Source organism: Protopterus annectens, chromosome 7.part0, assembly GCF_019279795.1.
Source record: "Protopterus annectens isolate FY-2018-M chromosome 7.part0, PAN1.0, whole genome shotgun sequence".
Taxonomy (NCBI): Eukaryota; Metazoa; Chordata; order Ceratodontiformes; family Protopteridae; genus Protopterus; species Protopterus annectens.
In genome coordinates this window covers 1,715,623,277-1,715,649,512 of record NC_056739.1, presented here as the reverse complement: position 1 = coordinate 1,715,649,512, position 26,236 = coordinate 1,715,623,277, and the positions used below count along the sequence as shown (strand labels likewise).

Sequence of the window (26,236 nt, the reverse complement as noted above, 5' to 3'; positions counted from 1 at the left end):
CCTGAACATGGTCCTGGGACCAGTGGCTGTGGTAATAAAAAAGACTCTTGCATATTATCCGCATTCAGGTTAGGTGAGAAATTCTGAGGTCTTAATCCTGTGGGCGGGGAGTGTACATTATTCACAGCTATATGCTGCGGATTCAGCAACATCAGAGGGGGTGGTAGTTGATCATTAATTGTAGAATGTTGACCTCTGTGGTGTCCTGGTGGAGGCGTTGGTTGTACTTCATCATTGTGAATTGGTACATTAGTAGCTCTAATTCTTGCTGGCATTGAAGGTGTTTCTTCATCAGAAATGTCCTGTATACACCTTGCTCTTCTCTCATTTTCGCTAGCATATATATATATATATATATATATATATATATATATATATACACACATGTATGTGTATGTATTTATATATATATATATATATATATATATATATATATATATATATATATATATATATATATATATATATATATATATAGTGTGTATCATCCACATGTTGTCCACATCAGGTAGCACTACCCCAGCAACTGGTGATGTGGTACTTTCCAGGAGTACTTCTGGAAGTTGGGATTTTATCACTGCCAGGAATTGCCAGGCTTGATGCATAGGGTAATGCACAGCACCACTGATGCACTCCTATGCCAGGTGGAGATGATGCTGTCTTTTACGATCTGTAGGAGAAGACTTCAAGCACTCCCACAGCCAGTGGTGTAATGGGACAGTGATAACAGTCCTGCAGGTGAGGACTAGCTTCTCACTGTCCTCGTGTTTTGATGGGCATCTATTGTTCCCTCCCTAACCCCAATGATGGTATCTCCCAACCTGTCATGTCCCTCACTTTCCCTTTGTCTTGTCTGTCATGTTTGCGTCTGCTTACTCACCTATTCTACTTACCTGACCCAAAAATACCTATGTCCCTTATCCAACATTCCTCTCTTACTGAAGAAAAAAAAATGGGCACGTGTCCCACAAAAAAATATCGTTCCATACATAGCTCTCCAGTTGGCCATACAGCATGATTTCATTGGCATCACCTTTCTTTGTTGAGGAGACGGTCCAAATCCAGCTAATAATCTGTACATGTTTTCATTTTACACTGTTGAAGAAGTGGATATCTGTGGTTCTTTCCTAACTTCCTCCTGCACATTCCTATATTGCTTTCCATTTCTTCTTCCCCCTGCTGGCTTTCATTTCATCACTTTCCTATCTACCCATTTTAACACCTTTAATCTGGTCAAAAAATAGAATCACACACAAGTAAAAAAATTGTGTTATAAACAGATATTTAAAACTATTAGATATGCCTGGATTTGAATATTGTGTCTTCTGGGCTCAAAAAGAAATCTGTCACTGCATTTACACCTGCTGCCACAGAGTCACTTAGGTAGCAAGTGTGTTTTTTTACATGCAGTACTATCCACAGTTTTTTTATGAATTAAACTGAAGCTCCCGTGCTCATTATTTAACTCTGCACAAATGGGGAAAGCAGTATAAATGTGTATCTCGCATGCGCAAACCAGCTGCTCGACAGTGCACTATGGAAGGTGCACAATAGCATGTATTACTTACATTTATTTTCCATTTAGTCTTCATCCAATGAAAGTACACGTAAAAATGCAAAGGGAAGGCACTTTTAAAGGAAAGAACACGTATTTACACTTTAATCATCTGTTACCTGCACCCATACACTTTAAACTTAGTCTCTTAGTGCATGTTCACAAATATATCAACTACAATACAGAAACAAATAAAAAATGCTTTCTTATATACCATGTACATATTTATACTGACAATACATATTCAGATTTTCCAATACTTGTAGCAATATTGACAGCTGTTTGCATATAGTTTGCAAAGCTGTCTCTCTAAGACCTGTAATATTCAGGAACTACTCTAACCTAATTTTCTGATATTAAGTGATAATCTGCCAAAATTTCAAGCCTCCTTAAAACCTGTTCACAGAAACCCTGTACAAGCATGTTAATAGCTGCGTAGTAGCAGCTGTATCCACTAGGAAGAAGTACAGAACTAACACAAAAACAAGCCACTCTGATGAAATCACAAAATCAATGGGTTGTGTAACAGAAGGAAGAAAATTATGGCAAAAATTAGGAGGTGCAGCACCCATCAGGATAAAAGCATGGTCATCAAATTAAACAATTCAGATGACAAATAAAGTCTACCAAAGCCAAATGTGAGGTGAGTATGGCCTCCCAGGCCAAGGGCAACCACAAGGTATTCTTTAGCTATGTCTACAACCTCAAAGACAGTACACAATTGTGTGCAGAGCTCAGTGTAAATGGAGTCAACTGTACTGAGCCAGAAGATGTAGCAAACCTACTGGCAATAAATTCCTCTCCAACTTTGCCCCTCTCTCCCTCTCAAGAATTATAATTAAATGAACTCCCCCTGCAATCACTAGGGAACAGGTCTTTAGTGCTCTCTAAAGCTAAGAACACCATCAGTGGGCTCAGACAGTATCCCAGGATGCATTCTAAATAGCATGAAACATGACCTATCAGGCCGTCTGGAATTATTTAACTGTAGCTTGCAAACAGGTTTTGTGCCTTATGAATGGACAACAGGAACAGTCATCCCTCTGCACAAAGGTGGGCCATCTACAGACCCTGGAAACTATAGACCCATAAGTCTCAGTCTTGTATGTAAAGCCGTGGAAGTAAGTATCATGGAAATGATCAATAGTGATATAGTAAATCTCCGGACACTGGACACAACCCAGTTTGGATTCATAAAGGGCAGGTCATGCCTACTCAACTTGCTGTATTTTGAGAAGGTCGCCAAAGTAATGGATGAAGGCAAAATAATTCACACTGCCTACCTTGACCTGTCCAAGGCTTTGACACCCTACCCCACTCAGACATTGTTGACAAACTCAAGAGGTTCGGTACAAACCCGTATGTCACCTGGTGAATAGCCAGCTGGCTGACAGATATGACACAGGAAGTTAGAATTGGGGAGTTCACCTCTACAAAGTGGTCAGTCACAAGTGGAGTCCCTCAGGGATTGGTCCTTGGACCACTCCTTTTTGGCATTTACTTCTCTGAAGTCAAGGGCAATGTCAATGGACTCTGGCTGACTAAATTTCCAGATGATTGCAAATTAGGAACTGTCATTGAATCCCACACTGACAAATGTTCTCTAGGAAGGGCTGACACAAATAACTGGTGTCAGAGCCATGGACAAAAACCAAATGCCAAGAAATGCAGAATAGTATCCTTCGGGAAGTCATCCACTGTCACTATCATATTGACAACACACCCTTAGAGTTGACCCAGTAGTCAGGGACTTAGGTCACACACAGACAGTAATCTAGTCTTTGCCCATCACATGTCTACAGTAGTGAGGACATCACTGTATGCTGCACACCTTATAAACAAAGGTGTGGCATCTAGGTCCAAGGAGGTCATTGTTCCATGGTGTTCAGCATTCATTAGACCTATCATTGAGTACAATACCCTACCTTTGGTATGTACCTAACCAGGCATATCCAACAACTGGAATGTCCACAAAGGTTCCTCACTAAAAAAAAATACAGGGCATAAGTAAAATGTTCTATGCAGACTACCTCAAGGCTCTATTCCTGTATTCGGTCTCCTACAGGCTTTTGAGGGGAGATGTATGCCTTGCATACAAGGCATTGTCAGACCCCACTCTGATGGACCTCCTGTTTATCCACAAAACAAACAACCCCAGAATTACCCATTCTAAAGACTTAAACCTTGCCTGTCATATAAATAGGACCTGCTGGAGAAACAGGTATATATCCCAGAGACTACCCATCTTTGGAATAAGTTCCCTATCCATAAGACACAGAGTTACTCCCAAACCCAATTCAAGTGCAACTTGAGCAATTGGATAGGGAAATGGAAATGCATCCCTTTTTGGCTCCTATGTGTCTAATGGACACATGCAATCTGTAAATAGTTCATCTCCCACTCCCTTGCAGGAATGCAAAGTCCCTGCTGACACTTATCAAGGGTAACAGAACTTGTTAGAGGTTTGGGATGCATGGCTAGGCTTAAAAAGGCCCTTGTGGTTGTTACCCTAGTAAATGCCTATGAACCTATATCTGCACATTGGAAACACAACAGCAAATGCTACACTTTGCACACTCGTCAGTCTGGTAGCATGTCGATCTTTAATAGTTTGACAGTTGTACATGGCTAGCTATCCATTCCATGCAGGCCTCCCAACATCTTCTCACAAAAATCCACTGATGATGTCATTCACAATAAATTATCCTGCAGATTTTTAAAAGTAAGACTTGTGCCATGATGCTTGTGTTGAGTGTTAAGTCTTCTAGTCCACGTATTTAGGGGTTTTAATCTCACTGCAGTCAACTGATGGTGTTTAGTCAGCGTACTTGGGTAAGGGTTCAATTCTCACTGCAGTCACTTGGTGTCTGTGTGTGTCTTCACTTGGTTGACATTAGAGAGAGCATTTTATGTCAGCATGTAGAACACTGCTATTATTATCTTCTCAACAGACACTGCTGATGTCATTACTTATAAAGTGTTGTCGAACACTCTCCAAATCAGACTTGTCCTATGGCACTTGCATTAAATACTGCGGTTTCTGGTCAGTGTACTTAGATCGGTAGGGGTTCTGTTTTCACTGCAGTCAACTGGTGTGTGTGTGTGTCTGTGTCTGTGTGCTGTGTTCAGTTTGTTGACGTTGGAGACGGAGAGCATTTTATACCAGCATGTGGGATACTGCTATTACCATCTTCCTCTCATCAGACTCTGCTGATGTAATCAGCTATTTCTGTCTCTCAAGCATGTTATATTAATGTTACATGCAAGGTTAAGATCCCTAGAACAAGTGACTCTTGTGCCATTAGATTTAATTTGCAACATTTCCATTAGGGCAGGGTCAGAGACTGCAGTGTAGATCAGGCAAAAGTCACACCTCAGCAGCCTGTATGATAATAGCGTACAGTGGCAGGGCTTTCATTCTAGCCACATAAATAATGGCATGGTTTGGAGACCCTGTGTTTTTTTTTTTTTTTGGAGAAATCCCTGGGGTCTTTCCAGCTGCTGCAAGTGTCTGGTGAGGTACATCCAAAAGGGAACACCATACTCTACTCGGTCTACATCACACCACTAATACATTGGTGTTATAACATCCTCAGACCTGGATGTGATGCCCTTACTTATGAGGTGCACAGTATAGAAGGCTTTCCTTACCACTGTGGAAACTTGGTTGTCAAAGTTCAGATTGCTGTCTACTTGTGCTGTGTACTTTAGCCTGGGCTTCCAAGAAATCGATTCAAAACAATAAAGGACCCAGCACAGATCCTTGTGGTATGCCACTGGTCATGGCTGTACTTGTACAGCTTGGGTTATCAACTTTGACAGTATGTGTTCTGTCCGTGAGCTAATTGATTACCCATCTAGTGACATATGGGTTAATCCCCAGCTGGGAGAGTTTTTCAATGATACCCGAGTGGGGGATTGTGTCAGAAGTCTTGGCCAGGTCAAGATAGGTAGTATGCAATGTATGCAGAGCTTTGGTGACTTTCTTGAAGTCTACTATGGTTAATAGGCATGAGCTACCCTTAAAGCCAAATTGGGTTGGGTCTAGAGTTTGAAAGTCACCTATGTCCTTGTTGATAAGTCTATGATAATTCTTTCCATGGCCATGCAGGTGAGACTGGTTAGACTTTGTGGGTCTATAGTTCCCATGGTCGGTTGATGGCCTCCCTTTGTTCAAGGGGTTTACTTTCAGACCCCAAACAGAGGGCTACAAAGCCAAAGGAGGTGAAGTTTCAATATTTATCAAAAACATACACACCTCCATGCTGGTCAAACAGTGTGATACACAGGAGACCCTCCAGGTGCAGTTAACTATTGACAAAACACCTATTCAAATCATAGCTAGCTACAGACCCCCAACCATGACTCAGGAGGCCCAGTCCACCTATTTGGACTTGCTTGAATCCAAGATTCAACCCTCTACCTTGATCCTGGGCAACTTTAACTACTCAGCCATAGAGTAGAAGACCTATTCTCGCTCAGACACACAAACGCCCACAGATTCCTCGATTTCTTCAGTGCCAATGCATTGAATCAGCTGGTCAACACCCCTGACAAGAGGTGAAAATATCCTGGACCTGGTACTAACCAACATGAGTAGTCACTGTGCCACCCCTACAGTGCCATCCTCCATGGGAAGATCCAACCATAAAGCAATCACCTTTGAAGTCATCATCTCCCCTCAAGCCCCCACCCCCTTACCAAGGTTGAACAAAAAAACTTTTCCAGAGCTGACTACAACCACATGAGAGCAGGTATAAGCAACATTACAGCCACCATCCCTGCAGTTGGAACAAGCACTAATGTCCAAGCCTACACCAAACAACTATAAGAGCACCTATATATCTGCATGGACTCAGCAGTACCTGATGGGACCAAATCATCTTCCTCAAGGAAGAGTAAACCTGTCTGGTGGACAGCAGCAATAAACAGACTGTAAATCCCCATCCAGGACCAAGAAGGAGCAGGTGCCAAGTTGGAAGCAATCTCTCCTTTGTCTGATCAAGAAAATAAGGTCACTGGTGAAATCCTCTAAGGCTAACTTCAAGTCCAGATTGGCCACATCCACCAAGGACAATCACAAGGCCTTCTTTGCATACATCTGCAGTCTCAAAGGTAACTCCCAGATATGCTCTGAATTTAGTCAAGAATACCACATACACGAACACCATAAATATAGCCAACCTGCAGGCAGACAAGTTCACTGAAAAATTCACCCCCCCCCCCGTCTCCCCATCAGTAAACCAGGACATCCCAGCACTTGCCTCCCTCCCCTCATCACCAGGGAGCAGGTCATTAATGCTCTCTCAAAGGCAAGAAAATACAGCCTCCATGGGACCTGACAGCATCCCTGGCTGTTTGCTACATGAACTCAGGCAAGAGCTTTCAACACCACTAATTGCCCTATTCAACCAAAGCCTGTGCACCAGCTTTGTCCTAGCAGAATGGAGGACAGCCACTGTCATCCCTCTACACAAAGGTAGAGCATCCACCGACCCTGGCAATTATAGGTCCATCAGCCTAACTAGCCTGATCTGCAAGGCCGTGAACGCATTATCATGGACTTTATAAACAGACATTGGCAATCTCCAAATGTTTGGTCCCACACAGTTTGGGTTTGTCAATAGGAGATCATACTTGTTAAACTTGGTCGCCTTCTTCAAAACAGTCACTAAAGCCACGGATGAGGGGAATACTATGCATACCACCTACCATGACCTAGTCAAAGCCTTTGACACTATTCCCCACGCGAGCATAATAGTTAAACTCTCCCAGCTAGACATCAACCCATATGTTACCAGATGGGTAGCTAACTGGCTCACTGATAGAACCTACTCAGTCAAAATAAGGAAAGCCACCTCTAGTAGTAGACCCGTAACAAGCAGCATACACCAAGGATCGGTCTTGAGGCCTATCCTGTTAGGGATATGCTTTTCTGAGGTGCAAGTCAAAACCAGTAGTCTGTGGCTGACCAAGTTTGCAGATGACTGCAAGCTGGGCACTGTCATAAATTCCCCTAGTGATGTGAATGTCTTCCAAGAGGGCCTTACCCAAACTAATGACTGGTGCCAGAAGCATGGCCTCAAACTGAATGCTAAGAAATGCATTATTATCCCCTTTGGGGAAAATGGCGTCCTCACTAATGATCACATTAATAATAATGTACTAAGCGCTCAATCAGTCGTGAGGGACTTGGTTACCCAGGCTGATGGCAACCTAACTTTTGACCACCACGTTGCTTCCGTTGTACAGAAGGCTTTCTACATGGCCCACCTCATAAGTAAGGGTATTTCATCCAAGAACAAGTCATAACATCCCTGTACTTCTGCCTTGTCAGACCCATTGTTGAGTACAGTGGCCCCTTCGGCATGTACCTTGCCAAGCACATGCACCAGTTGGAGAGACCACAGAGGTTCCTGACCAGGAAAATCCAGGGTCTCAAACGCCTATCTTTTACAGATAAGCTAAGCTAAAAGCCCTGTCACTGTACTTAGTCTCATACAGACTGCTCAGCGATGACCTGTGTCTGGCATACAAGGCCATCTCAGGCTTGATGGAGTTGCTGCATATCCATAAGTCAAACTCCATTCATGCAGCCCGCATGCAAGGCCTCAACCTGGTGTGTGACACTAATAGAACTTGTTGGGATAGGTTTGTATCCCAATGACTTCTGCATCATTGGAACAGACTCCCTGTCCATGTCTGGCAGAATACCTCACTAGCCCTCTTTGGAACCTGGATGACTGGATGGGTAACAGAGCATATACACCTGGGATTCCACCTCTGTCCCTGCTGGACAGGGAAAGCAGGTGCTGACTTTGTGGGAACATGGGTGAAATTCTTGGCTAGGCTTATAAGGGCTTCTGGGCCAGTAGTCTAGTAGCATCCTATGCACCTAGGTTGCTGTTTTCCACTCCATTGGAACAAAGACATTTTCTCATGCTATGGTTACAAAGGACACTAAGTGGGTCAGTTAGATCCTGTTTTAGATTGCTTAGTAAGCAATCTGGGTTGTTATCTGGTACCATTAAGGCTGTGTTTTCAATCTGGAGTCCACAGGTGTGACCTGATGTGTAGAGATACTAGGCAGAGGACTGGTATCAGGTATGCTTTGGAGTATACTCGGTGGTGCCAGGGGGTGAAGTTTTTGTCAAATCTGTCAGCTAGCAGGTTGGGAATTTCCTTCGGTGCAGCTTCATGACTTTTGTTGCTTTGACATTGCCTAAAAAAGGCAGTGTGGGAGAGGCAAGCACCTTTTCCAGTATCCTGACATCCTAGAGGACACGGGTGCAGACCATCTCTAGCAAAGGAGTGTGGTCTGTTGACCATGCCATCCCTGGCTGGATTGACACCAGAAGCTAAGCCGGTTGTTGAAGTATGTCATTTTTTGTTTATACTGTGGCATCATCCTGGGTGAAGGTAGAATGCTGCTTAAGATTAGGGTCATACCTGCCTGGGATACATAACCTGAGAGTTCAGTCATGTGTCTCTTCATATAGTCCAGAGAGGTGCATCTCAAGTAATTCACCACAACATGAACTATGACAGAGTTATAACAGTACTTGTTGAGTGATGAGTGACATGGTATGATACACTTGTATGCATATTGTTGGAGTATTAGGACATGTGTTGTAGTGGAGCGGATCAACTTTTGACACAGTTCACATTCCACCATCACAGTTACAATTGCAGTATGGTATTGGTGTGCAAGTGTCAACTTACCATCATTAATTGCTCTGTGGTACAGATCAATATAAATTCATATTGGTTACATGGTCACAAGCCTTGTCTCATACACATTATGCTGTGATATACAAAGCAGTGTATCACATGTTTTGATACAACTTCAACCTTATGAAACTCATTGTATGTTCAGTTGTGTTGTTACAACCAAGGATTATTGAGGTGTCAGCAGCACCATTGTGTGACTTTTGGCATTTGCGTCAGGAAATGTTCTGTATAAGCCACAAGCAACTGATATGATATGTAATGTGTTCTGATGTAGCATCAGGCTGCTCAAACACAGTTTGCTCATACAACTGCACAACATATGCCTATAAGTGTTTTAATAAGTACATGACATTGTTACAGTTGTATAACTGTGTGCATAGTACAAGTATATGGAATGGAATGAATGACCCAGATTGTATTTGTAGGTCTTTTCACAAGTCATTTATTCCAGTACATTTGAAATGTTAAGTGGATTACACAAATAAGCACAGATGTGCATGTGGATGCCACCAGGCATACCCAACCTGAGGAAATGGACAATCTGCTAGCTGACAGTTTGTCTCACAGGTCACCCCCCCCCCTGTCACCACAGTCCATCAGCCAAAGTATACCTGCAGGCATTACTCAGTTTCTCTGCTAAGGAGAGCAGCACATCTGTGCACTGTGTGGCTAATAACAAAGAATCAGTGGGCCCTGACAACATCACAGATTGCCTGTAGCGTGACTTAAATTAAAACATGGACCAAACAGTCAGTGTTGGGTTCATACTTCATCACAGCCTCCAGATGGAATATGTTCCCATAGAAGGGTGTGCATCAACATGCATTAATCTGGCGGTGTGTGTGGGGGGTGGGGGTTGGCGAGGACATCATCTGATGCATACATGTATAGACGCATCCTGACTCTCCTCCTCTATGAGGCAGATCAACCTGTCGTCATGGACCTTTTCTAAATGGACACTGGTAATATCCAGGCTGTGTGTGAAAGATGTGTGATTTGTTCGGCAACATCCATGCCTCTTACATTTGTTAGATGTCCTCAAGTAGGTCATCAAGGGCGCACATGATGACATCCTATCATCTTGTGGAACTTGACCATGTCAAGTCTTTTTGACACAAATTCACACTGAGGTATTACTGCTACACTGTCAGAAGTGGCCATAAACACCTATATCGCCAAGTGGGTGGACCACTAGATCACATACATGATATAAATATGTTGAAGTATGTGAAGTGACCTATATTTAGAGTCCATTGATCAGGTCCGTACCTCAGAGCTGTGTGCTAGGCCCTTTCTTTTCATTATTTAAGTCACAGACGTCAAGAAGGACATACACATCTTTTGTCCAATCAGCTTTCTGGAGGACTGCAGATTGTAGACTATCATTGAATCTAAGTGTGATAGTAGCATAATACAGACAGTATCAACATACACCAAGGATTGCTGCCACAGCCATGAAGACTCATGGGGGGATTTCTTACGGTGTAAAAGCAAACGCACAACCTAATGATAATGTAGACAGCACACCCGTATGAGCAGACCAAGTAGTATGTGACGTGTACTCTGGTAGATGGTGTGTGGAACAAACACCAGCAAGTGCCTACAATGGTAACTACTCTCCCTTGTTTGTAACACAGCTCCTGAGTATGTGCAGGACATCAACATCAAAGGCCATTATACTTCCCATTGTTCGCAGCCTTCATCACACCAATAAGAGTACAGTGCACCTTTTGTCATGTACCTCCCTACACACCTTCCAGGGATGCATTACTCACGTGCACCACATTTGCCACAGTGAGCTCCCACACATCTTATTGACCATACCCAAGTATTCTTTTTGTTGCATAAACATTAGTGTCTGATGGTGCGGAAGCCCCATCAAGGTGTTCTGATGTGTATGTGATGCACACAGTACATACATAGCTGATTGACAACATTGATGGCATGTATTACATTTGTGACAGTATAGATTGTGCCGTATACATGCCATGCACACCTCTCAACTAGCCTTGATTGATTATAATCTCACATATAAGTTTAGCAGCGTCCCTCCTAACACCTTCAGCAGATGTTCGTTTCAGGATGGTGTGCTTGATTCCCCTCAGATTGTTGACAGTTCATAATAGTTGTACAAGTGTGTTTTTGCATAACCATCTATGATCACTCACAATCACATATGTTGTGTCAGAGATGTGAGATTACTGGTGGTATTATTTTAATATTGTCCATGATTGGGCATGCTTCTGTCTGCTGTTGTCCATGAGCTTGTTTCTAAAAAAAATAAATAGAAATCACAAAGGGGAACGGACACCCCGCCTGGCTCCTCTTCTCCAGCAGAAGTTATCAGAGAGTAACCCACCTGCTTTAATTTTCTTATCCATTCCCTCATGTATCCTCCTTATCAGCCTTAAAAATTTATAAGGGAATGCAAATGCTTTCATTGCCTGCTCATAAAATCCTAGCTTGCTATGTTGAATACTTTTTCTGCATCAAGACTCGCCAACAACATTGTTTTTTTCTTATGTTCTGCTTCCCTCTGGATCTTCATTCTTCTGTTAACGTTGTCAAATGTTTGCCTCCCCTCCACAAAACCACATTGATCCATATCTGTCAATTTTGGCATCATCTTTGCCATTCTTTTAGCCATTATAGACTAACACTTTGTAGTCATGGTTTAAAATTGAAATGTCTGTATGAAGCTGGATCTGATGGGTCTTTACACTCTCAAGTATTACAGCCACCATTGCTTTCTTTCAGGATGTTGGTGCTTCTGCTCTTAAGATACTATTAAGTAAAACATCCAGATCTTTATCCGTTTTTTTCCCTTCTAGCTTCCAGACTTACAAAGGAATGCCATCTATTCCTAGGGAATTTTCTGAAGATTGGTTATATATCACCATTTTTATCTCATTTCCTCTTATCTTAACTGTTAGTAATTGAACCTCATCTTCTCTAGCCTTCACATACTTAATTCTTCCACAAACATTCCCATTTGTACCTTTCTTGATTTACGTATTTCTCTGCTTTATACAGATTTTCATAAAATTTCCGAAGTATTTCTGGTACCTTTACCGGATCTCTTGTTATCTTCCTTATTTATAGGCTCCCTAAGCTTGGCTACAACCCCTTTTTATTTTCTGTTGCCTGAGTCATTGTGCTAACGGTTTTTGTGCTCTGAATGTGTAAAAAAAAAAAAGTTGCTTAACAGCAGACTTTCTAAACGCATGCATATAATCAAGGTAATCCTTTATTTTTTGTTTAGCAGTCTGCAATTGCTACTCTCTTGTTTTTTTTTCGAGATTCCCCCTGTTCTGCAATACACCTTTGTCCCTTTAAATAATTCTTGTTACTTCTTAGCCATAGCTCTTCCTTTTATTTCCATCCTATTTTTAACTCCACTTTAATTTTATCTTACTCCCTATCTTTTCAGAAGAATTTCTGTATTCTTTAACTCCAAAATAATTCCCATTACCCATTCTTAAAAGTTCCTCTCTTTTCAACAGGTAGGTTGGAAAGCACCGGTCTCTCATTTTTATTTCATTACCCTGCATTTTCATTTTAGTTGTTATTGGCACGTGATCTGAAATAATTATTGGGTATGTATCAAAACTTTCAATTAAATGTCATGTCCCTATGAAATACAAGTTTTGACTAGCCTAGCGCAATTTTTGTGTTTTGCGAAATATATACATTTACTCCAAACTCCTACTACTGAATTCACATATTCCTTATTAAATATTTTCATAAATGTATTCAAAATTCTACCTCCTTTTGTTGCATTTTCCCTTCTGCCCCCATATGCATCCTCACTGCTACAAATCAAATTCCAGTCCCCACCTGTAAGTAGTATTCTCTGCTGACAGCTGATTATTTCTCCCAGAATTTTCTTAAACTCCATTATAGCAGTGAAAATGACAATTCTTGTTTTCCAAATTTTCCGTCACCTTTGGTCTCCAGAAGCACTTCAGGTTTTAACATACAGCACCACTGATATGTTTTGCATCAACAAACGGGGGGGCACAAAATCTTACCACCTCTGAAAGTTAGTAATGACAGATTCCTGTTTATCATAGTCTGTTCTTCCTAGCAGTCTACATTCCATCAGAACAACTTGGCAGACTACATAAGCAGATCATCTGGGGCAGACCCTTGTAAATAAATGGAGAGAGGTTTTCCTACAGAGACCCTTATAAATGAATGGAGAGAGGTCTTCCTACAGATTGTCCACCTGTGGGTGTAGCCCAGAAGTAGTTAGTTTTACTTCTGATCTGAACAATCAACTCGTGATGTTTTGCTTCAGGACTCCTTGCAAGAAATTCTGGAGAGTGGACATCCCCTTCCCAGGAAAAGGGGAATTCTTATATGTCCCCCCTTCATACAAACATTCCTTCTGAAGATTCAGATGGCCAATCCCAAAATTCCCCTGGTGACTCCCTTTTGGCCAAGACAACATTGGTTCTCTCTTTTATTCCACATGGCCAAAGGCTTTTATCACACATTGCCCTACAGGATGGACTTCATCACACAGCAGAAGGGCTCTCTAATTCCCCCAAACCTGAAGACTGTCTTGTGGTATGAGTTGTAGATTTTTAATTCCTTTTAGGCAACTTTATTAAGAGGTCATGTGTTCCCTAGCCTCATTTGTTATCTGTTGCAACTAGAAAATTGTGCATTTCAAAATGGAAAAGAATTTATCTTTGGTGCTAGAAGAGAAGATTGGATCCTACCAAGCAGGAATTCCTTTTATCTTCCAGTGTCTTTGTGAGCTGCTAAGTTTGGGTTTAGCATATACCTCTAGTAAGGTACATTTGTTAGCCATTTCAGCTTGCCTACTTAGAGCCCCCTCTTTCTTCACACCTTACAGTTTTTAAAAGGCATCATTCATATCAGACTTCCTAGAAAATCTATTTGTCTTTTCTGGGGCTTGAATTATGTGCTTGTGAAATTGACTACCACCTTTTGAACCTGCTTTTTCTTGCTTCCTCAGTTTTATAGGTGGAAAATAGTTCTTGTACACTTAACACCTGTCTCCAAGTTACAAGCCCTCATGTCAATTCCACCTTTTCTCATTTTCCATACAGACAAAATATCCCTTAGAACTAATCTGGCCTTTATGCATAAGGTGGTTACCAAAATGTATCCAAATCAGTCCAGTCACCTTCCAGCCTTCAGAATAAGGGAAAAAGGCATCTTCATTTACTAGATGTACACAGACCGTTACAATTTTACTTGGACAAGAGCAAGGATATTAGAAAATCTGATCATGTGAATTTCCCTTGAGGGTGAAAAAGCAACATATTCCAGTATTCAAACAGAACATTTCTAGGTGGATTTCTCTTGCTATTCCTGCTACTCTTGGATGGCATATCCTTTCAAGAATGTTAAGGCTCAGTGTACAATAGCTGTATCTTCTTCAGTGGCGCCCTTCAAAGGGCTTGACTCCAAATCTGTATTAAAGCAGCTGCTTGTTCTTTCATTCGCACCTTCATCAAAGATTACAGCATTGATGCTTATTCTATAGCCAGGACTAGGTTTGAAAGAATCATTCTTCAGTGATTACCTTTCTCCAGAACTGTTTCTTTTAACCCCCCTCCCAGTCTGCCTGAACGCTTTGTGAATTGTCCCATCTGTCAGCATTATAATAACATATTTCTTTGGAAGGTAAGAAAAAAGAGGCTAGTCTGATTCCAAGCAAGCTACATCAAGGTGGTTATCTCAGGCTATTCAGTTCTGCTATTCTCATTGTGGTAATAACCCCCCTCCCAAAAAAAAAAAAGTGAAAGCACGTTATACTAGAGCTGTGGCTAATTTGGGGACTTTTTGAAAAGGGGTATGCTCCCAAGCTATTCTGCGTGTTGCAACTTGTGTCACTGTACAGCTTCACTAAATACCACAAAACTGACTCCTTTCCTAAAATCAGAACAGGATTTGCTAGATATATTCTGCTGGGGCTTCTGGACTTGGTCCTGCTTCCTCCACCATTTGTCTAAGCTTTAGCAATCATCCCATATAGCTTTATGCTACGGAAACAGTGATTTAATCATGAATGTATTGCTGCTTTGTAAGTAACCTTACCATAATGGTAGCTGTTCAACTGGATCACTGTTGTAGTGCTAACACTCTCCTTCCAACCCCTATGTTTTCCTTTGTTTACCCCTGGCCAGGAAAGGGTCCCAGTCACTTTTGTTCTTTTGTTTCTGTCACAACATAAGTTGACATAGTTTGACATATCAGGCCATGACACAACTTTTGGCTGTATCCTCCCTTTTGAGGCAAGAAAGCTCTGAAATTTGGTACCTGTAGATCCTATTTGTATCTATATGCTCTTGTGCTGTATACAGACATATGGTGTGCAAGGAAGGCACACAAACATTTTAGAGTACTGACTGTACACCCAGTATCCTTAGCATGTTAAATTCTGTACAGCTTTATGCTACCAAAACGGTAACCTGTTTCAACATTTACTCTTATGTCAAGCTCTTATGTAATCTTCTACAGAGTTTACAATTTTGTATGTTGTTTATACATAATGTTTTTTCTTTCCGTCTATTCTTTCTTTTTTCTTTGTGCATTACTGTATTTATTGCCTGTAACTTATGACTAACTGTATTTCTGAAGGTCTTTCTAATGTTTCTTTATTACATTGCATTTATGGTGTGTGATGTGTTTTAGATTTATTTGACGTAAATTTTGTCTGTGGCTTGGGTCATAGTTGAAAGTGGTCCAACTACTTCAGCCCTCTCACCCACATAAGAGTAAATACTGCAAAGATGGCTGTCCTGAGGTTACTTTGTGTGAAATACTGTAATTATACATCTACAACAAAAAAGCCATTTAAACATCAGAGACTACTGCTCTGTCCACCCCACTCATTTCATGTGTGTTATGCTTGAGTTTCTTGCGTAACATTGTTTGCCTTATTTAAACTAAATAATTGATAATTTAACTTGTTCTTACAAGTGTCTCCATACTGTTTAAATTTTGTTGTTTCCTGTGACTGTAATTTCTGCGGTTCTCAATATGTGGAACTGATTGATTATGACACCATCTGTTTATTGTAAGCAAACACAACACCAGGGTATGAGAGGGTTCCAGCATGAGTCCAGTGCAAGCAGTTGCAAACAAAACCAGACTTCCAAAGTTTGAAAGGTAATACATCAGTTCTTTCTGCACTAATGGCCTCTGCCTCACAGACCGTTACACTGAGCACCTCACACAACTGTATTTTGCCTTTTATTTCCTGCTGCATATTAGAGATGTGCAGTATGGTTCTTCAGTGGCAGGTGCTTTGCATTCTAACCATTGTAATTTTACTAGAGATTATGATTTTACACTACTTACTTTTATTGTTAAGTAACAGCATAGTTCTTGCTTTGTAGAAAGTACAGCAGTGGCAACTCCTTGCTGGCAAGTGGAAGAGTTTGTTGTGGCCCAAGAGTGTGGACTCTGCACGGACTTCCAGAAGGTAAGTGCAGAACTGAAGTCACATAATTTATTTACCTACTCTAGGTGTTGCATAAATGTCAGAGGATGACATACCACTCATTAGCCCTTTCTGTTATGCTCAGTAAAATAGTGGCCCAAATCAGTGCCTAGTATATGCTCCCGGGCATTAAGAATATATATATATATATATATATATATATATATATATATATATATATATATATATATTTATATGGATCCACTTCACAATGGCCAACATCTGAAATCTCTACATTGTACGTAGACCATGTAAAAGGAAAATAAAATTTCCTTTCAACTGCTATGCCCTCCCCACACACACCCCATAACTTTAATATACCAACTCCGAGATCGCACTACAGTGCAGCAATGGAAATCTTTCCATTTCGCACTGTAGTGAGATGCCTGTTCCGCATTGTCGGCATTCCGAATGTCGATCATATGGTGTCAGCATTCTGGAGTGTCGGCAATGTCAGGTAGACCCACATATACACCACATACCACACACCACACACACACACGCGCACACACACATATATGTGTATTATTTATTTATTTAACATTTGTTGACCAGAAAAGACTGACTAGGACAGAGTCTATTTTAAGCCTGGGGAAAACGCTCCAGATGCATGTCTTTGTGATGTGTTTTAGATTTATATATGTACAGTGGATATAAAAAGTTTACACACCCCTGTTAAAATGCCAGGTTTTTGTGATATAAAAAAAATGAGACAAGTGTGCACACCCTTGTTTGAGTTCCAGATTCTGTTACATCATCACTTACTGCTTTGTAGTATAGGGGCAGCAAACAAGATCTGAGGTATTTAGGTGACTAGGACATTATGGGTAAAGAGAGGAGCTTGAGAGTTTGTGTTCCACGAGCTGGAAGAAGCAGCCGAGGACTGGATCTGAACACAACAGCTGAGAAAGAATGACAATAGACAACACAGATGGAACATTAGTATATAACTTTTTTAAATGAGCAGTAAAATGATAGACTTGAGCAATTTACCACTGCTAAAAGATGTAGGAGTATTTAGCCATAAAGCCACTCTTACTAGAAGATTTAAGGGAGAAACTCACCCTACCAAAAGGATATCTATCAACTCTCGGTAAATGGAACAAATAATTTCGACAAAGTATTTTTCAGAGTCTAATAAAAATGTGATGTTCCTTAATACTTTCATCATTACCTTCTTACAAGAAAAAAAAAAACAATTTCCAAAGCCTATAAAATTATCCAAAACTTTATATTTAAAAAAATACGTCACCTTTCTAGTTATTGGAAAATTTTAATAATTCATTAATGAACTATAAGAACCATGAAGTAAGTGTAAAATTAAACATTCAAGTACATTCCAAAAATTTACTACACGCAACTGATAAACTACAATGCCTATATGACCCCCACCAAAATTTGCTAGTTTTAAAGCATTGCTGTCCTTGTACTATGCAGAATGCCAAGCAGAAAATGCAGACTTGCTGCACATACTTTGGACTTGCCTTTACTCAAATAAACTTTGGGAAAAATGACAGGCAAATTTATCTAAAATTGGAATTCATGATATCCCTTGGATATGGCAACTTACCATATTCCATATATTTCTGGGCAAATTGGACAATGCTGGTATCGGAGTATTAATAACGGTGTTTACACAGTTGAAACACTGTATAGTCACTAATCGGTGAATGAGGAAATCTATGTTGGATACTTCACTGAATTAACTTTTAAATATATTAAGACATATAAACTCATATACAGTTAGAAAACTGCCAAACTGCTCACTTCATATTGGAAAAATGATCTTATCAATGCTACTGTAGTTGATTAAGGTGAAAGTGTCAGCAACACGCAGTCTTCCAGTTTTTCTTATGATCATTAGATTGAAATACAATTTTTTTTTTTTTAATTACTTTATTTCTCTACCTTGAAGGTAGATTGAGAGCCATCACCAGCTGTTCATACTGTAAATTAGGGGAAGGGAGTTGTACATAATTTTAAATAATGTCATTACTTTTTAGTGTATTGCTATCATGATATATTGAAGTCTTGTAATATACACAAAATTAAGATAATGTCATTGAATAGTTGCAGTATTGCTGTTTTTAATGTTTTTGACATTGAGAATTGTATGATTAGAAAAATATACTTGAAAAAGGAAAGACTAATTATATTAACAAATGCAGAGTGCAGATACCACATTTGGAAAGAACTGAGCACGTGAACTTGATAAAGAAAGGATTTCAGCGTGGATATTCAGCAGAATATAAAAGACAGAGGAAAAGAGGAGTGCATATATTAATTGCTAGAGGAGCTCCAATGGCAATAGAATAGGCAAAAAAGATAATGACAGATTTATAGTAGTAAGGGCCTACTGGCAAGGGATAAGAATTGCAGTGGCATGTATTTATATTCCACCTAAAACTTCTATTGTGCTTAAAAGTTTTGGGAGAAATAATCAGCTTTTAGCAGGGAATATTATTTGTAGGTGAGGACTGGAATCTCATTTGCGAAATGAGGATGTATCTGGGAGCCTAGTAGGGAAAATATAACAGGAGGGTAGGTTTCTGAAGAAATTTATGAAAATATTTGGTATGAACGACATGAATTCAGTAGTAGGAACTGAGAGAGAATTTACGTATTATTCCCCATTGTACAATAACCTGACTATAGACTAGATGGAAAGTATATTTCACAAGAAAATGTACATTTAATTGAGAACTTTGGCACACATCCAATAACTGTTTCAGATCGCATGCCAGTAATTATTGAGATAAAAATGCAGGGTAATGAAGTAAAGATGAGACACTGGCATTTCCCCACTTACCTGTTAAAAAGAGAGAAATTTAAGGAATGTGTAGGGGAAATTATTAAAGCGTTATTAGTGAAGATAGAAACCATTCCAGAAGTTATCGCTAGTGTGTGGGATAACATGAAAGTGGAGTTTAAAAATAAGGTAGAAGTAAAAGAAAAAGAGATCTGATTAAGAAGTAACGAGAATTAGAGGGTCTGACAAAGGTTACATTATTATAAAATAAAGAGAATCTCCCGGAACAAGAAGAGGTGCATTTCTAGAGTGCTGAAGTGACAGTAAAGGAGTACCTGGATAATACACATTCATTTAGAAAAAAAATTTCTGTTAATCAACTATTTTGAGAACTCTAGAGCACAAAAACATTTGGCACAATGACTCAAGCAACAGAAAGTAGAAGGGATTGTTGCAAACTTAGTCTATAACAAGAAAAATAACCAGAGATCTATGGAGGTATTGGAGATATTTCAGAAATTTTATGAACGTTTGTATAAAGCAGAGAGTGGGAATATCAAGAAAAAGCACAAATATAAATATTTTAGAAGACTTAAATATGCCAAGATTAGATGTAGACCAGGCTCAAGATTTACAGTTAAGGCAGGAAGAGACCAGATAAAAATGGTGATGCATAGCCAGTCTGCAGGAAAGTCTCCAGGAAAAGATGGCGTTCTGGTGGATGTTTGGAAGCTAGGAGGGAAAAAGTAGCAAAGACCTGCAAAGTTTTGTTTAGGATTATTTTAAAAGGAGGGGAGGCACCAACATCCTGGAAAAAAGCTGTGGTGGCTGTAATACCTAAAGACGGTAAAGGCCATCAGATCCAGCTTCATATTGGCCCATTTCAGTAATGACCTATGATTATAGAGGTTTGCATCTATAATAGTTAAATGAATGGTGACAAAGGTGTTGACAAAATTGATGGATATCTATCAGTGTGTTTTTGTGAAGGAGGGCAAACATTTGACAATTTCAATAGAATGATGATCCAGAGGATGATGATCCAGAGGGGGGAAGCAGAATATAAAATAAATACTGCTGCTGTTGTTGGGTCTTGATGCAGAGAAAGCATTCGATAGAGTAAGCTGGGATTTTATGAGAAGGGCAATGGAAGCGTTTGCATTTGCTGATACAATAATAAGGTTAACTAGAAGACTATATGAAGGATCAGAGACAAAAATCATAGTGGGAAGGTTCCTCTTTGATAAGTTGTGCTTTAACATAGGAACCAGGCAGTGGTGTCCGCTTTCCTTTGTTATTCATATTTTATTTAGAACCATTGGGAAAGAAAGTAAGGGACTCAGAAATTCAAGGATATGGTTAGTATGTTGGTCAAGAAAAGTTGGCTTTATTTGAAGATATTTGTAACTGATGAGACCAGAAAAGGGCATCTCAGTGTTGCGGAACATTCTGAGAACATTTCAGTTTTTTTTGAGAATATAAAATTAATGAAAATAAAAGAAAGCCTATAGCTGTAAACTATATACCCACATGTGAATTGGTTCGGTAATGTTCATATTTATGGGGACATGATAAAATGAAGTGTTTAGGAGCATGGTTTAAAAAATGATTCTGTTATGGCAGTTAAGTATATGTGGGAAGAAACTAAAAAGATAATACAAAAACTGATAAACTGGAAACTATTGCCTATGGATAGCAAGATACAAGCAGTAAAAAAATTTAGTCCCTTTAGTTTTTTTATACACATATCATGCATGTTTTTATCAACCTGAGAAGTTGTGGATAGTAGTTAAAAAAAAAGAGTTGACAGGTTTTTCTGAGAGAAGAAAAGGGAAAGATTCAAATAGGATAAATTGATCCTCCCAATAGAACAAGGAGGTTTAGGATTACCTGATTTGAAGGAAAATTTTAGAGCAACACAGTTAAGGCTGCTATAAATAACACAAGCAGAAGGCTACAATTCAAAGTAGGGAAATTGGGGGGGGGGGGGATAATTCAAGAAATAAGGAAAGGGTTTAATTTTGGGTGCCGATTCTTAAGGAAAATAACAGTCATGCAGAATTTTATATTCATAAAGTAGCAGAAAGCATACTAAGAACTAAGCCAACATGGAAATTGAGAAAGGAGATGATGTTCGTGTTTCACTGTTGCAGTCATCACATTTGGGTTATCCCTGCCAGGGTAGCCCTCAGCTGACCCGAATACCAGAGACTTAGTATTTCTGCATCGGTTGCTGTCGCTTGAGGACTGACGTCAGGTCATCAGTGGTATAAAGTATGGCAGCCGACGCCATTACATCAGTCTTTCTTGCCATGGAGCCCGAAGCAGTTTGCATGAGTGCCGGTCGACCGCTACCTGAGTTTTTGTTTCTGAATCGAAGTTGAAGTCTTCTAAAGCTAAGTACCCCATTGGGGATCCTTTTTTCTTGCACTAACCGATGTCAGAAAAAGTTAATAATTGTCTCGCCTGTGGAAAACAAATACCACACCAAGACTTTCCACTCTTAGTGCGCCACTTGTGTAGGCCCAGATCACGACGTCCCCCATTGTTGCTTCTGTGCTTTGTTTAGTGCCAGAACTATCCATCGTCGGGGCCTTATTGTAGCCAGATATTTTCGTTTACAGTCCTCGAATTCTGATATGGCTTTGGTAAGCCATCCAACAGCAGATCTTCCAAAAAAAGTAAAGATAAAGCGGAGACAGACCGTACAGGTCCAAACCTGCCGATGACGCTTACGTTAAGCTAGTCTTCAGTCCTCCGGTACTCAGTGAGGCGCTTTCGCAGCCCCTGATGCCCACTTCACTTGATTTGCAGGCTGCTAAGACCCTTTCGGAGTCCGGTATGCCGCAAAACTCTTCTTCGTCTAAGGATCCTGCAGTCGTCTCTACTTTGGATGGGTCCGGAGTCGCAGAGCAGGCACCGGCTTCTGAGGAAGTCCTTCGCGCCATAGAATCTCAACACAAACCGACATCTTCTTTTGCGACTACCATTCTTTTGAAAACAGCCGAGTTCCTTAGGCGCAGTGTTCAAACCACATCCAAGAAACCGACTACCCACTCTTGGGCACCTGCTACCTTGCCTCAGTCTCATGCTTAACATGGTGGAAGACCTTATCATGCTGATCAGGGGAAGGCAAGCTACCCCCTCAAAAAGGAAAAGAGATCTGTCCCCAGTAGTTTTGTCTGAACAATAGTCAGATGAATCTGATGCATCTGACTATGAAGTCATGCAACCCCTCTCCACTTATGAGGATTCTGATGCAGAGGAATCCATTCCTTCAGCCTCTCCCCCAGAGGATTTTTCCTTTGGGGAAACCCTGCATACTTTAAGGGAGCATTTCCAATGGGAATGTCAGGACTACCCTCAGTCTAAAATGAGACTCAGAGAATTCCTAGATCACAGACCCTTGGCTATCCCCCCCAGTACTGGATGTGGTGAATGATGTTTTCCTTCAGTCCAGCCCGACTCCTGATGCCCTACCTCCTGCTCACAGAAAAACAGACTGGTACCAGCTTATTTGACACTAAGGCAGAAGAGGTCTTAAAAAAGATGGAATAAAATGCAAAATCTATGCAAACAGTTAAAGATTTCTTACAGGTCCAGCCCCCTAGGTTCAGCAGGCATTGTCCCTCCAAGCACTGATCCTTTCCTGCTCTGAGTAAACAGGACCAGCTTAGGCCTCGTGGAAACAGACCCCCCAGACAGCAGCCCCAGGGAATGCAGAGATCTAAGCAGTGGACTACCTCCACTTTAAAACCAGGGAGTTCTAAGCCACTCCCTTTTGGTAAGAATTCGCAGTGACTCACCTTCTCCCGACCTCCCCTCTGCCCACATTCACTTACCCATAGGAGGAAAACTGTCTTTTCACTCAAGCACCTGGGCCACCATTACCAAGGACCAGTGGGTTCTGAGCATTGTGTCTCAGGGATATAAATTCTCCTTCAACACCCTTCCAACCCCAAAAGAGTTCGCAAATCTACCACCAAATTAGTGGGCAGAGGCTCAAAAGCAAATCCATTCCCTGCTCTCTTTGAGGGCAGTAGAACACGTTCCTGCAGAAAAGATAAGCCAAGGCTTATACTCCAGACTTTTTCTGTATATAAGAGGGCACCTGTTGCCCCGTCCTCAATCTATCCATTCTAAACACCTTCCTGGTGATCCCAAAATTCAAAATGCTCACCCTTCAGCAGCTGCTACCCATGCTCTCCAATGACGCTTGGCTAGCCACCCTGGATCTAAAAGAGGCCTACCTCCACATTCCTATCGGGGAATCATGCAGGAAATATCTCCGCTTCACGGCAGGATCTCAACACTTTCAGTTGTCTGCGCTTCCCTTTGGCTTATCTACTGCTCCCAGAGTTTTCACAAAATGCCTGGCTGTGGCCATTGCCTTTTGCAGATGAAGAAATATTGAAATTTACCCCTACTTAGAAGACTGCCTTATTCAGGCAGACATCCAGGAAAAGCTGCTTAAGCACCTGGCCTTTGTAAAGACCCTACTAACCTCCCTAGGGTACACAGTCAGTGAAAAGAAATCAAAACAGGTGCCCACCCAAAGGATAATCTTCCTGGGAGCAAGTCTGGACACAGAATCCCAGATGGCATGCCTTACACCAGAGAAACAAATTTTCCTGACAGCCTACTTCTCTCAACTGGCCACCAGGCCCCAGCTTTCTGCAAGAAAAATCCTGCAAGCTCTGAGGTTCATGGCATCTTGCATTCCATATGCCAGACTGCATGTGAGGAAATTTCAGTGGTACCTAAAGAGCCTTTGGTGTCAACACTCTCAAGACCTGGAAACTCTTCTACCTATAATTCCTTGCCACAGAAAGGAATTTCTGTGGTGGGCAACAGCATGCTCTCACAACAAGGGCCTGCCCTTCTCCCCACACCCCGCCGCCCAGACCCTCACCACAGACTCATCAGACTACACTTGGGGTGCACACCTGGACGGCAGGTGCATACAGGGCCAATGGAGCCCACAGCAAGTCCCCCTGCACATCTGTCAAAAAAAGATGATGGCTGTGCAGCACGCCTTGATAACTTTCAAATCCCTTCTCTCTCCAGGGGTTCTCCTGATCAAAACAGACAACACTACTGTGATATGGTACATCAACAAGCAGGGACTCACTCCTACCCTCTATGCAGGCCAGCCATGACCCTTTGGCTCACATAGTCTTCTATGCAACTACACCTGTTAGCACAATACCTACCAGGCTCTCTCAAATCCCTGGCAGACCAATTAAGCAGACACCTTTTAGACCCACACGAGTGACAGCATAACAGAAGTATGTTCACCCTAATAACTCAGAAATAGGAAACCCCGAAGGTCGTCCTCTTTGTCTCCCACACCAGCCATCAGCTCAGCAAATTCTGCACCAGGGAGCATCACTGCATGGCTTGGAAAGTGGATGCCCTGTCCTTCCCCTGGGTCAACCTCTCAGTCTATGCCTTTCCTCCCTTACCTCTAATCCCCAGGGTACTGCTCAAAATAATGTAGGAAAAACCAAGGACCATTCTTATAGCTCCAGACTGGCCCCAACAACTCTGGTACCACTTGCTGTGCAGCCTGCTCTTGCTGCCTCCATGGCAACTTCCTCAAATTCCAAACCTCCTAACCCAGAGGAAAGGGGAATTCATGCATCCCCAATTGCAGACACTCAGTTTGTCAGCTTGGCTTATTCCCTAACCCCGAACCAATCTGCTATCCACAGTAAAAAGGTTCTGAATGTTATCCATGAGGCCAGAATGCCCTAGCACCAGAAAGTCTTATGCAGGTAAATGAAAAAGGTTCTGCACCTGGATCCAATATGGCACAGCCCTCCATCCCTCTCATCCTGGATTACTTAGCTGACCTACAACACAGTGATCTCTCTTTCTCCTCTCTAAAAATTCATGCCTCTGCTCTTTCTGCTCATTTTCCCACTGAGCAGCCCCTTTTCTCACACCCATTGATCAAACAGTTCCTCAGTGGGGCTAGCAACTTGAGGCCCCCAGAAGGGCACCAACACCAGCTTGGGACCTTAACTTTGTTTTGGAAAAGCTCACCCTGCTTCCTTTCAAACCAGCTTCTTCTGCAGAGCTAAAATTTCGCTCCTGGAAGACCGCATTTCTTCTGGCCATCAGTTCAGCCAGAAGAGTCTCTGAGCTGCAAGCACTCATGGCGGTGGAACTCTTAATCATCTTCCATGCAGACCTGGTATCCCCCAGAACTAACCCATCCTTCATGCCCAAGGTGGTGTCCAGTGTGGCTCTCAACCAATCCATTCACTTGCCCACCTTCTTTCCTGATCCTCAGAACAATGGGGAAAGTATTCTTCACTCTCTCTAGATGTGCACAAGACAGCTCAGATACTATCTGGACAGGACTAAATCCTTCAGAAAGTCTGATCAGTTGCTGGTTAGCTTTGCTACAGGGGCAAAAGGCAAAGCCATCTCCAAGCAAACCATTTCCAAATGGATAGCACACTGCATCCATTTCTTCTACAAGCAGCATGGTAAGCCTCTCCCCAAGGGGGTCAGGACACACTCCGCCAGAGCAGCCTCCACCTCTGCAGCTTTCTTCAGAGGAGTCTCCACCAGGGACATCCTGGAGGCTGCCACCTGGACATCTGTTCACACTTTTACCAAGCACTACCACCTGCCTATCTTCTCCAAATCTAGGGCAGGATTTGCCTCTGCAGTCTTCCAGGGCATCCTAGCCAGCCCCAAGCTTCCT

General features: G+C 41.5%; 1 protein-coding gene across 2 annotated transcripts in view; it reads left to right on the top strand.

The window, feature by feature from the left end:
- JTB (jumping translocation breakpoint) overlaps positions 1–26,236 on the top strand; it is a 377,184-nt gene that overhangs the window by 170,300 nt on the left and 180,648 nt on the right. For both annotated transcript variants that reach the window (XM_044078260.1, XM_044078259.1), the window contains one exon: positions 16,666–16,751. In XM_044078260.1, coding sequence (XP_043934195.1) covers positions 16,666–16,751 — 86 coding nt within the window. The remainder of the gene's footprint in view (positions 1–16,665; positions 16,752–26,236) is intronic.